Raw genomic sequence first — 13740 nt, forward strand, 5'->3', positions numbered from 1 at the left:
TGTGACCACAGGAACAGACTTTCTTCAAACTTTGCATCGTCTCTACTGGACTTAATCTCTTACTTGGGCTGGAGAAGCCTGGAAACCTCAGCTGTGCAGAATCCTGGCACTTTGTCACGTCCCCCAGTGCTCCACATCCATCTCCCAGTGCCAGGGTGCTGCACAGAGCCCTGCTGCTGCCAGGGGTCCCGTCCTACAGCAGTTACCTGAGGCTGGTACCACAGGGCAGCTGCTGGGTACCAACAGGAAGGGATTTTGTAAATTTGCAATTATTTAATGGAAAAATTGAAGTTGCCAAAAGGACAAATCCTCAGATTTCCTTCCACTGGTGCAAATCCAATTTTGTCAGTCTCTGTGGCAGTATCAGGGACTGGTCTTTTCTTTCCACTCTCTTACAAGCAATGAAGGAAATCTCCCAAAAGCTTTGCACCCCAGGGCTGTGCAGAGAGGCCATTTCTTACTCCATTACCCCAGAAATGGAAGTTTCTGGGTTTGTGTGCATGTGAATTTAATTTTGTAAAGCCCCCAGCTCCCTCCCTCCGTGGTTGAGTTCTGCAGCTCGGTTCCTCCTTGCCTGGGCTCGGTTTCCTGGCTGCTCTTCCCACTGACCCCCCACCCCACCAAGGGATTTCTCCTTCTCCACAGGAGTAGATAATTTTGAGTTTTCAGTGTGTCCTGCCTACAATATTCAATAAGGCAGGTGAGAAAGCAAAGCTGTGCAGACAAAAATCCCACCCTGAAAAATCCGCCCTGAAAGCACGAGCCATGAATAAAGCACACAGAGAGGAATTTTCTTTCTTCAATTTAATTGAAGTTACTTAGAAAAATAATCAGGCTTGAATGGCTTTTTTAAGGAAAGATTCATGAGCAGTTCACACTTGTGTTGGCAATGTATAATTTATCTTTTTTTCTTTTATTAACAGTATATTTAAGTATGAGGAGATACTTTTCTACAACAAGCCTTCTACTGCATACAAATAGGTAAAAAAAAAAAATCCAACCCCACATTGATGTTAAATTATTCGTACACATTGTATTGTGCATGCATGTAAGAAAATAACACTCTCTGTAACAAGAGTAATAGTAAGGACAGTCCCTTTTTGTACCTGAAAAGTGCAGCAGACTACAGTGAAACCTTAAAACATCTGGGGTTAACTTACTTCTAAAAGCACTTCTGCTTATGGATTATTTATTTCACTTGTCTTACACAGCGCATGGTTCAGGCAGTTTGCACATTTCTGTCATAATGGATGTGGTTTATGAAGAGGCTGAAGCATGGACTGAGCCAGGTTTGGGGGACATCCCACCACCCAGCAGTCACCACCATGTTCAGATGGGCCAAATCCAGCCTGCACTCCAGGTTAAGGTGCTTGGGGCCATGTGGGGGGAATGACCCCTCAGCTGTGGGTATCATGCCAAGAACAGAGCCACCAGCACTGCTGGGCTCAGTGCTGGCCCTGCCAAATGACAGGGAGGCATCAGCTGCTCAGAGATGAGGATCACTGCTCCAGCAGCTTGGAGGGGGGGCTGGGGACAGAGGTGGGGAGCAGGAATTCCCCCACTGGGTCCTCTCTGTGCTCATCACTACTCGACATAATTAATGCACACCCTTCTACGACAGCAGCTTCCCAGACGGGCACGTCTGTATTTTACATTTTGCTGTGGCTCTGTGCTGCTGCTTTGTCTCCCAGGATCAGCTGTGGCCTCAGCAGAAATGGAGCTGGGAGAGAGGCAGAACTCAGGAGCAGAACAGCCCCTCTTCTCCTCCAGCTGGGAAACCCAGTGAGGAGTTAGAGGGTAAAACCAGCCCGGTTCCCTGGCTGCCACTGCAGGTGGTGGATGAGGATGAACAACCCTGAATGTCCTCCTGCGTGGCTGCAGTGGAAAGAGAGATCTTTTGGCTCTGTCAAAACAGCACACCCAATAGACCAAAAGAAATGGATATTTCTTAACATTTGTCATCCTGCTCTGAGCTGGTGAGGGCTTGCTGCTCACTGCACAGGACAGGACCATATCCAGCATGTCAGCTGTTCATTTTAAACACAGATCTACAGCCCATTCACAGCACCTCCAAATAGATACAACACACTAAATAGCCAGGTTGTAGTAGTTTGGGATCAAGGTTTTTCAAAAGCAAGTGACTTCAAGCACCCACTGAAGTTCAAATAAAAGCCTTCTTGGTGCTGAGCTACCCTCTATGGGCAGCCAGAATTTGGGTAATCCAACCCAAAGCTGATGCTAAAAATCCTGCCTGGAGCAATGGTCACCCCTCACATCTCCTGAACGTGTTTTTCACCTAAAGCTTTTCTATCACAGCTACCATATAGAGGTTTTGTGTCTCCAATGCTGTGAAAACACAGAGAATATTTCAGAATGCATAAAAATGTGGTGATGATGCCAGAGAAAAGTACAAAAAGAAAGGGGGAAGCACACCATGTTCTTTAAATATTTACTTTCTGAAGCAACTTTTGTCTTAAACTAAAAAAAAAATCACATTCTGTTGGATGGAGTAACAGCTAACTGAGAAGAAAATTGGACCAAAATATGAGCACTGTGGGATGCAAGACCAAACCAGCACACAAATAGCTTGTAGGAAGTATTGTAGGGGGGAAAAAGGGGAACCTGCCTCAGACAGTTGTTTTTTTAATAAAGATACAACCATGGAAATAGGAACATAAGAGAGCCTGGGCACACCTTGAGAGGCACTTGCAACAGCTCCACATACTCTAAATGAGACTAAACTGCTTTAAAGTAAAACAAGAACCAGCAATCAGGAATTCAGAGGGGTCAGATGCAGCCAGCCAGCCCCGTGTCAGCCAATGGCCCAGTGCCCCAGGTTATAAACAGGGCCTGGGTTATGAAGACTGTGGCTGTTCCAGAATGGATAAGAGATTTATTTGCATGGTATGATAGAAAAAATAATGACCCGAATCCTGCCTAAGACCAAATCCAATTGCAAAAGGACTTCAGTTACTGTTTGTTATGTTAATTTGTTTTTCAATGAGATTTATTCAGCAACTTATTTTTATCAAATAAAATGCAAACTATTTTTCTTCTTAAATCACATCTGTGTCCTGGAAACTAATATAATTTAGTGGATATTACTGGCTACTGTACAATTTGACATTTCTCAGGATCTGGCTCTGATACTGTTGAAACAGCTCTGCTTTCAGCTGAGTGTATTTGAATCATCAGTCATTTTTGAAAGGGTTTGTTTCGATCATAAGATTGACACACAGGCAAATTAAACCCCCCATTTTTAACCATCTATCAACTTTAAAACAGATTTTATATTTTCACAAGTGCCTCTGCCTCCGTTTGCCCATCAGCTGCCTGTGGGTGCTGAGGTGGCTACAGAGCGTTCCCTCACCTGCATCCAACTGAAGCAAACATCTGGAGAAGCCTGAACTTCTGCTCCCACTAGCTGGCTACCAGATCCATGGTGAAATCCCATTTTTCATTGTTTATCTGCTGTGTATAGATTATTATTTGCTTACCCCAAACAATCTGCCATCGCAAAAAGCTGTTAAACACAAAATAAATGCTACTGAGACATTCCCCTTAAGAAAAAAGGTCATGGTCTTACACTAGAGATGACTTAGATGAATTTCTAACTCACTGGAACTTAGAAAAATTCCTGTCAATGGCATTTAGGCATCAACTAAAGAAGGCTTCTTCTTCTCCCTAGGAAAAAGCCATGAAACCAGCATGTAGGAAGATGAGACCTTTTTTATTGCCTTGAATGCTTAGAGAATCAACATGAAGATGACTTTTTGAATTTTCAAATGACATGCCCAGATGGTTTACAGCAACATATCATGACCAGTGGCTCTCCAGCCAGTTTTGGTTGCCCATCTGAGGATCAGTTAGGGAGGCACGACTTGAAGATGATGGAGGTCCCCACAGCTCCATCCTGGATATGAATTAAGTCAATGCCAATTGCTTTGGGCATTCAAAAAATCTCATACAGTCACTTTCCAAATGCTGATTCTTTTCTGATGGACTATCCCCAATTCATTTAGGCTAGGAGGCTTGAAATCAAGATACAGTGGGAGTGGTCATATTCTCCATAAACTCATTAAGACTTATAAAAGGTTCATGGTTTCTCTTCCTAAGGAATACATTCACATTTCTTTCAGTCATGGGTTTTAGATATCATCAGTCTACCCAAATCTGAATTACTTTTCCTTTTCATGCCTAGAAAGATAGATTTTTGTACTGCTATTGAGTGCAACATCACTTTCTAAAGAACTTATTTTCACCACTCTTCTCAAAGCATGTGGTTTCCAGAACCATTCTCATATTTATCTGCATCAATGGCTAATGGAAGAATATTATTACTCAGAACAAGCTCAGGCGAGGAAAGCACAAAACCAGACTCTTTTTGTCCACGTTATCCTATCTCTGCTGCTGAAGTGAAAACTACTAAGAGACAATGTTTTAAATAAGTATAAATAACATTAATTAGAACTGGAGGAATGCAAGATCAATGAAATTCACCAGAACACAATTAACATTTGTTTAAACAGTGTAGCAGTATTATTCATTTCTACAGCTAGATCGTCACAATCCCGTTACCCTGCAAAGAGAGCTGTCCTTTCTTACAGTTGATTTAAATAATTTTGACTGTGCTGCTCGCAGCATCATTCAAAAAAAGAAAATATTAATTTACAAAATAACCCATTCTCCATATTTATTATGACAAATAAAAATCTTAAATAAAACAGGCTTTCTCTCCCCTCTTTCCCCCCAACCCATCCCTCATTCCAATTTCAGGTAGCTTGGCACTGAGTAATTAAACATTAAAAAATCAAGTTTGTAGACTTCATACAGCTGCGTTTGGTGCAAGGAGCTGATGTTCTGGAAGAACTCTGTGGTCATTTCATCAGTAGTTCTCGTAGACTTTGCATAGGTGGGGAATTTCAGGTAGTTGCCTACTCCCGCCAGCTGGAGAACGTAATTCGAATCCTCTTCGAGCGTTTCGTACTTTCCTATGAGGTCGTAGTGGATGTGGCAAGGGTGGCAGAGGGAGTACACAGTCTGCCAGTGCTCGTTGAAGGGCTCTTCTCTTTGGGTGTGTGGGTCGATGAGATATGCCACGAACTCTTCAAATTTCACATCATCACCTTTCCTCAGAGCTTCCTGGGTTGCGTTTTTCCTCTGGCGCCTCACGATTTTGGTGCCGTATCGCTTGTGGAAGGAAGTGTTGTACTTCTGGGTGAACTTGTTCCTGTAGGCTGACACCAGTCTTTCAAAAGGCTCACGAACAAAGAGGAACTTCATGTAGTTTTTCAAGCGGTGGTTGATCTCTGGGATGCTGTACTGGTTGAGGGTCTTCAGGTTTGAAGACACGTGGGCTTCGTTGGCCGGGATTTCCATCGGATCGCTGTACTTGCCTCTTCCCGTCAAAACCATCATGACTCTCTTCCAGTTTGTGCAGGCCACTTTGGGAACATAGCAGTAGATCATTTCATGGTCCTCATCCACGACCAGGTGCTTGAGATCGTTGGGTGTCAGCACGCGGCGCTTCCTGCTGGACACGCTGTTGGCGCGGCACGTGTCTGTCACCTGGTCCCGTCGGATCTGATGAAGAATTGCTGTGTTGGACAACTGCAAAGGAAGCACAGGCAACAGGAGGTCAAGGGCTGGGAAACTCTCAATGCCTTTTTTGCTTATTATACAAATTCATAGAAAAACAGATCTTGCCCCACATGGAATAATTAATTATGTGGCTGAGTACAACTGATGCTATTCTATAAGATGAACTGTTTTTGTCTCCAAAAAAATCTTGGCTATGACCTTGAATATGGCTTATATGGCTATGGCCAGAATAAATGAAGCCCATGGATATTTGTGCTACTCTCTAAGAGGAAAATTCATTCAGATATGATGACTGTGCCAGTGCAGGGCTCCTGTGTTTGATTATTCAGAGGTGTCTCTGCATGGCACGGAGTTTTGCTGTGCAGTCCTATCCTCACTGCTACAAATACCTTATTACTTACTGAGAATAAACTGCATCAAAGCAACACTGGGAACATTTTAGTAATATTATTTACATTTATTTAACACCACCTCCCCTGAATTTCAAAGAGACTTGTAATTAATTTCAAAGAGCCTTACAAACAGCTCAATAATTAATTTAGCCTCAAAGACAAGAATTAAGGCAGGTATTGACCTTTCTATTTGATAGGCAAGGAGGTCTGAGATTCCTCCTCATATGCCGAGTCTTTCAAAAGTATTTTTCTTGTACCTTCTTGTTGAATTAACATGAATCACAGGACACTGAAAATAAGCATTTGAGGCAATGTAGACTTTATACACCTGCTATGTGTGTTCCTTTGGTTAAAGGGGGTCTTCCTCCCTGCCAGTATACCAGACAAAACCAGTACATGCCAGGCAAAACCTGTTGTCCTTGGCAAATGGGGAGTTCATACTGAAACTTCAGCTCCTGCAGTCACGGGTCAAATCTCTGCTTTCAATAGCAGTACTTAGCCATGAATCATATTTTTAAAACCCATAAAAACTCAAAGAACAGGATCCAAATGAACTTTAGAGTCAAAACCCAAATGAAGCTCCAAAATGGGACCAAGCAAGTCGCAGGATTTCTGAGCTTTGGAGAGAAAGGAAACAGAAATTGCACTGTTGCAGACAAGTGCTAAGAGCCCAAGTTTCACCCAAGCAAGGGGCACCAAAACTTTTGCAGCACGTGAGCAACAGAGACTCTGCCTCTCTCTGTCTGGGCTGTGGTGGGTTACACAGAAATGTTTCCATGGGATGAGCAACACCAAGGGGCTGGTGCAGCTCAAACCTGGGCAGGAGGACTTCTCTTCACAAGAGAGTGTATATGTGCCAAGCCTGGGACCTCTGTGTTTTGTACAATGCCACCCACCACTTCTCCTCTGAATTCCCTGATACTTCCCTCATCTCTTTTGCCCCTCTGTTCAGTAAAATGCTGGCTAGTGGTTAAAATATGCAGTAGCCCAGTGGAACTATTTTAGACAGCTTAGGTTTTTGTGTGTGTGTGGTATCCCCCTGGATACCTCCCAGGTGCACTTCAAGGGCAGTTTTATGTTATGGTCAAAGAGATGAGAAGCCAGATGTGAAATGTGCTTTGTGCTTCCTACGAAAACTGACTGGCAGGGAGTTTCCAAATTAGATGTTAGAAAGCAGTTGTCAGGGACCACACAGATTTTTCAAGAAAATTACTTTTGCTGTTAAAAAAAAGTCCCTATTTCAATTTATGATGTCCTCAGAGCAAAAGAGAAGTAATGGATCTCAACCAGCTCTATACTGGTTAGTTACAAGTTAATAATTTTCAATGAACTAACCAAAACCCTATGCAAAACACAGACATAGAAATTTTCTTTTGCAGATATAAAGCTGAAATCTCTCCACCTGCAGACTTTTATAAAAAATCATATAGCACAGGAGTGCTGTTTGCCCCAGGTTTTAGAGTAAAAAAAAAAAAAAAGAAAGAAATGCCTGAATATATTGCTACATTATAATATATTAATGCACTGTATCTGATTTTCTGGTGCTGTTCTTAGGATAAATAGAATTAAGTGATGAGATTCTTTGGTCTGTATTAGATAGAAGGTCAGATTTGATAATCTAATGGTTGCTTCAGACCCTAATCTGCAGATGAATCTTTGTAGAGCTGTACTTTGCTCCTGATTTCATTCCTCCATCAATAGGCTAAGCACTTCTTCCCCATACATTAACATTAATGAGATTTTCAGACATTTAGAGTAAGGGGAAAAAAGCAGCCTTAGTATTTGCAATTACCAATGAGCTTGTACTACATTAAATTAATTTAGAAGATTCTGCTTGTGCATTTTCAAGTGGTACTTTCCTCTCTCTCTTTTTAACATGGAAAAAAATATGAAGAAATGGCATAAAAGCCACATTTACTAAGTATACAGCAACACCCCAGGGTGAGCTGTGCATATGCTCTGGCCTGCCTGGGGGCACACAGCATATTAAATAGCAATGCAACAGTAAAAGGGGATTGTCTAATTCTCATCAATGACAGCACCCTTTGGTATGGCTGATGGATGAAGGGCCACATAGGGAATAGAAAGCTCGACTTCCTCTATGCTACTGACTTCAGTTTACTAAAACACACACAAAAAAAAAAAAAAAAAGAAAAAAAGAAAAGAAAAAAGGTCATTCTGGTGACTGCCTTAGAACAATGCCAAGTGTATCAAAGCCCACTTCTTCTGCAGCTGACCAGCACATCTGATACACCCTGGAAGAGCTGACCTAGCTGCTTCCCCCAGAGACACAGAGTCCTGCTGGTTCTCCTTGAAGTTTGATGGGAACAGCCCTCTTGCTGAAGGAGTGGCTGATAGGAAAGCCACATGGACCCTGCTCTAGTGAAAAGTCTGGTAAGGCACCCGAGAACCTTTAATGGAATCCTGAAAGAACCACCAAACTCTCCTTTGCACAGAGGATATATTCTGTGGCCCCTAGAGTCTACAGCACCATGGAAGGTAATGATAAGACCATTTTCAATTTAGTATTTTGAAACTATACATTAATAATGAGTTAGCTGATGGTAATATGGTTCCTTTTAATTTAAAGTTGCAGGCAAGGCTTTTAAGCCACATAACAATTTCACTCCTAAGCTGGTGAGGGGAACTGGGGAAACAGAGAGTTTAAATGAGACTGGAAATACATTTGTTTCAACAAACTACATTTGTTTAAACTACTCTGCAAGGGGAAAAGTGAAAATGTGCTCACAGCTAATGAGGAAAATATACCCCACACATTTAAACAGCCAGAGAGAAGATCCAAGGAAGAGATATCTTTAAACCCATGGATGGTGAAGGACAAGACAAACAATTAGGGTCATGGACTGCCTTTCTCCAAAGCTGTAACAGATGTGGCTACAGCAGAGTTGTGAGCGTGCAGCTGCCTGGACATTGATAGCTGTGCCTGTGCTCATTACCAGAGGTCCCTGCTGACCCCTCAGTTCTAGAAACTACAAAAAGTAGTAGCCTAAATCCACTTTGGGAGAGGACATTTTTAAGCCTGTTTGCAGATTACCCTGATAGCAGTGTGGAGATGGTCATCAAGTCAGTGCTCGGGTGTGTCCTTTCACAGTTCAACTTGGACTTCATCAGGGCATTAAAGGTTTTGGAAAGACATCTGATAAAAGCAGCTGTTCTTCCCTGAAACGACTGACATCAGAGATGCACTTAATCATGTTTTTGTTTTCCTGCAGAAGTTGTAAAGGGGGACAGAGAAGAAGGGCATGTCAAGATCAAAGCTTTCCTTCCTTTTCTGATGCAGCAACCAAGTTGAACAGTGAAGCGACATGAGCAGCAGGAGACTTCTAAGCTCAGTGGCATTAAAAGAAGAAAAAGAAAAAAAGTAGTGTGGGGACACACGGATCCCAGAAGCTTCTCATCTCCATCAGTCCCAAAGTAACAACAGGGAGGAAAGTCCAGCACATTCTGTTCATGTGGATGTGTTCTGTTCAGTGGAAGGCGGGGGGGCAGGAGGGCTTTTTGTGGACAGCACTGGAGCCTATATTGACCAGAAATGCATGTGCTGACCAACTGGCAGTCATCAACTCTTTACAGGCAAAGGTTACTCAAGGTAAGCCAGAGTAATGAGATGGGAGGTATTTCCTTCTGGTTACTTAGGCACAGCAGGATAAAGTAATCTTTGAAGACCTTTCCAAGCTTGACGGCCAAGCAGCAAGCACAGATTTTAAACACGGGGAATTTTTTTTTTTTCTGAATACAGTAGTGTACTGAAAACCAGGTGCAGAGATCAATTCAAGTCACAGGTACCTGCACTGAAAGCAGTTTTTTAATAGAAGGATGGAAATACTGAAGTGTCACTCAAAAAGCCCATTAATTAAATTCTGTCTCCCTATAAAAATTACGGTGGAAAGCAGTACCCTCCACATTTACCAGGCAGACTTTTGTTTAGTTCAATTGCATTGCCTGCAGCTAGTTCTGTATTACTGTAAGCAGACTCACAACTAGCCTATGCTGGGACTGCTAACATGACATTTGATCATGGCAGACTGAAGGGCAAAAGTATCCAAATTAGTTTGGTATGAAATAAAAAGGATAAATATTTTGAATGGTTTTTGCAGGCCTATTCCTTGCTAAATTGTTTTTTCTCTTCAATTTTGCCTTAATGAAGACTTTGCATATGCCTTTAATTCTTCAGTTACCTTCATGATTGGAGGTTTGGTTTGTGTCCTATGCTAGAAGTGTGTAAGTTGCTGCAGAGTTCCCCTCATCTGTGGTCCATCAATTAAAAACCAGCTGACACCCAGCTGGATCTATCCAGCACTGTTAAAAACACAGCTCATGTCCACCAAATCCTTCTTAATAGTATTTGTTCAGAAGGAGTGTGTGTAGCAGCCTCAGAATCCACAGAAAGAAAGGTCTGAAAGTGAGACCTGTCAGACAGACTAACTATAGGTGGCACTAATGGTCCTGGTTGTGTGACATCGAGAGAGTCTGTTGTGTGAAATCTCCTTCCCCCAGCCCAGCAATTACACCACCTGAGTTCCAGGAGGTGTTTGTTAATCAATATAAAAAATGTTTCTCAGTATTACTTTTGTTTTCCCAGATACTAAAAGGGCGGGGGATTTTTGAGCATGAGGTTACATGCAAACATGTTTCCAATCCTGTTTTCACATGAAAGGTGTGAATAAGATTCTTGCAACCTTGATGGAGAGCCTTGAAGTTACAAACATGGTTTAGATTATTTTAATACTTGGCCTTTACATTTTGCATCCCTAACTACCCTACTCAGTGTATATATGTGCTATACACCAGCTTCCAGATTGTATTCTTAAAAATGTTCAGCATTAGACAATAATGGGGAACCAGCAATTTTTCACACTTGACAGTCCAAGCATTTCTCAAATCATCACAAATAATTATTACTTTGTGCAGACTTCTACAGATGACAGACAATTGCAGCTGTGTAAATCAAAACTGTATCTAAAAGAACAATTGCATTTTCAATAAAGGGATTTTATTAAACTGACCTGAACTGCAACATTTTTTTAAAGTAATAGCTTTGCAGCTTTTCATACTTTGATTTACTTCACATTTCATAGCATACTATTTTTGACTTAACTTTTCCAAAAACTTTGAGCACTTAAATGAGGAGAACACCAAAAATTAATATTCATTCAGAGAAAGTACAGTGTGTCCTGGAGATGGGAATGCTTAACATCTTCCCTGAAGACTTGTGGACAGACAAACTGGAATATGAATTTGCTATGAAAATGTCTCTACAGATTGGTTAGATAACAGAAGACAAAAACTCATATTAACTTAGGAATGTTTTTATCAAGTGAGAACATTTTAGAAGCAAATTATATCTTCTGAAAGAAACTCTTGAAATATTACAAAGTTGTCTTCTTTCCTCCATTTCCTGCATTGAACCTACTGCCGTATGGAGAAAATTAGGTTGAATATGCTTTTTTAAAAATTCTTCACATTGCAAACCAAGATAACTACACAATTTTCAGTTCCCATTTCAGAGACTGCACCAGGACTATGAAAAGAAGGATCAAAGCTCTTGAAAGTAAAACAGTCATACACAGTAGCTGCTAACACTGTATTGCCAAAAATTCTTAATTGCTTCATACATTCCCTCCTTCTTCCTATGCATGTCCCCAACTTTGTCCATGTGTGTCTGTGTGCACTCAGAGAAGGGTACAGCAGAGAAGGGTGAAATAATTCAGCATTACTATGGGGACTACAATGATTTGATTAAACCCCAAACCCACATCAACTTTGGCATTCACTCTTCTTTGTCTTCTTTGAACTAGACAAGTACTACTTGGGTGCTAGAAAAAAAACAAACACTGAACCAGTCAAAACCTGGCAACAGACAAACATGCAGCCACAGATGCTGATACTTTCCTGGGAAAACAACTAGGTCATTAAGTATTGGCTTTTTCATCTTGGAGAGAAAGTAAAGTACCACAGGGAGGCTAAATGATGCAAAATCTTGAAAAATCAAAGACTGACGCCAAATGGCACAGCATATGAAAACCAGCTTTTTAATCAGGCTAAAACTCTGTCACACAACAAGATACAGATCCAGGAGTAAAAGAGCCAGCTCCCTTCCAATGCCACCTTCTCCTGCATAATCCTAAACACCTGGGAAGCCTGTTCATTCCCATTCTCCCTAATAGGAACAATTCGGTATCAAGACTCATATCATATATAGGGTTAGGGGCTAATAAGATAAATGTACACATCTAGTAAAGTGTTTCCTCTGGAGATAGAGAGGGAAAAGTTGGAAGTCCCCAGGAAGATCAGGCAGAAAAACCTATGGCCTGGCCATATCTAGGATGAAGGGTGTGCTGCTATGCATGTTGCTGTTCAGAAGCCCTGGGGAAATATTACAAACACAAGGCAGGCAAAATGAAAGTGACTAAGTGCAATACATGCAAGAGGTAAGAAACCTCCAAGGAGAAGGCTGGAGAAGTCTTGAGCTGGGAACACTTAAAGCAAGAGCAAGCAATCTTTGTGCTGGTGGGTTTATTGGGATTTAATTTACAGAAGATGAGTTTGGAGCTTCATATTGGTGTACAAAGACCACTTTGCATTGTCTTTCCAGCAGCCAAAGAAAAGAAGGGGGAGACGAAATAGATGGTCAATCCTTTATTTTTTTTTTGTGTCACAAGAGAAGGAATGGATGAAACCCCAGGCTGGGGTCTCAGCAGCCATGGTGGGGTGAGGATGATGGAGCTGTGCTGCCTTCCCATGGCAGAGGCTCTGTGGTGGGAGCTGCCCTCTCTGCACGGCCGCCACTGCCGCTCGCTGCCGCTCTGGCACGGAGGGACGGCGTGTGATGAATCTGTTTGCTCCTGGCTCATTCTCTAAGTGCAGTGATAAATCACTGCTTGCATGAAAAAGCTGAAAGGTCTGGCTATCGTATGAATTTAGTTTTAAAATGAAAACTCTCTGTCCTTTGCCCTCCAACACACGCCCACAGACAGAGGTGTGCATGTCTGATGGCTGGGGCTGAGCTCCTGCTCTCCAGAGCCGGGTGTGGAGCCTGTAACACACAGGGACACAACCACTGTCTTCCCAACCCTCCTTTCCCCAAGGATACACTACTGTTGCCCACAGGTGCTTGGGAAAAGGGCCAGGCTTGCAGAACTTTCTTCAATTCACCAGGGAGTGCAGACAGGGTCTAACATCTTTTATCTCACAACTGCCAGGTTACATACAGTCGGGGCATAGATGAAACCTTAACTGGGACAGCCCAAACTCAGGGACAAGCACGTGGGTTAGGAAGCTCGAAGCCAAGCGAGTGAGCTGTAGCTGCTGCACTCTGCTGTTACATCTTTACTGTGGGAGCTGATTTTGAAGGAAAGACTTGAGAATTGGTTAGGAAAAGGCATGCCATGGACATCAGTAAATGATGCACCAGGAGGAGCACTGGGCTGGGGATACATGGAGTCAGCCAGGGTGGAGCTGGGAGTAGCCCTTCAAAAACAGAGTAAGAAACAACATTTTAACACAGTTGGCATCTAGGAGACAATGGAAAAACTGACATTTGTTTCTCTGTTGCAAGGAGTTGTGGTTGCAGGGGTGAGATAAACTGGGTGGAGTAGAGAAACAGGACAGAGTAGATATATAAATACAAAAATACATAAGAAATTCCAGAAGAAGGAAAGGAATAATTTGGACTCAGTCTGGTTAGGACAAGTAGCAACAGGGCTAACAAGAGAGGCTCAGATAC

The 13740-nt window shown here is 42.2% G+C and overlaps 1 protein-coding gene across 2 annotated transcripts in view; it reads right to left on the reverse strand.

Moving 5' to 3' along the window:
* Positions 1 to 789: 789 nt before the first annotated feature.
* Positions 790 to 13740, reverse strand: part of CHST11 (carbohydrate sulfotransferase 11) — a 158027-nt gene continuing 145076 nt past the window's right edge. For both annotated transcript variants that reach the window (XM_014876954.2, XM_014876953.2), the window contains exon 3: positions 790 to 5610. In XM_014876954.2, the coding sequence (XP_014732440.1) occupies positions 4762 to 5610 (849 nt within the window). In that variant the 3' untranslated portion in view covers positions 790 to 4761. The remainder of the gene's footprint in view (positions 5611 to 13740) is intronic.

The sequence above is a fragment of the Sturnus vulgaris genome, chromosome 5, assembly GCF_052056855.1.
Source record: "Sturnus vulgaris isolate bStuVul1 chromosome 5, bStuVul1.hap1, whole genome shotgun sequence".
Taxonomy (NCBI): Eukaryota; Metazoa; Chordata; class Aves; order Passeriformes; family Sturnidae; genus Sturnus; species Sturnus vulgaris.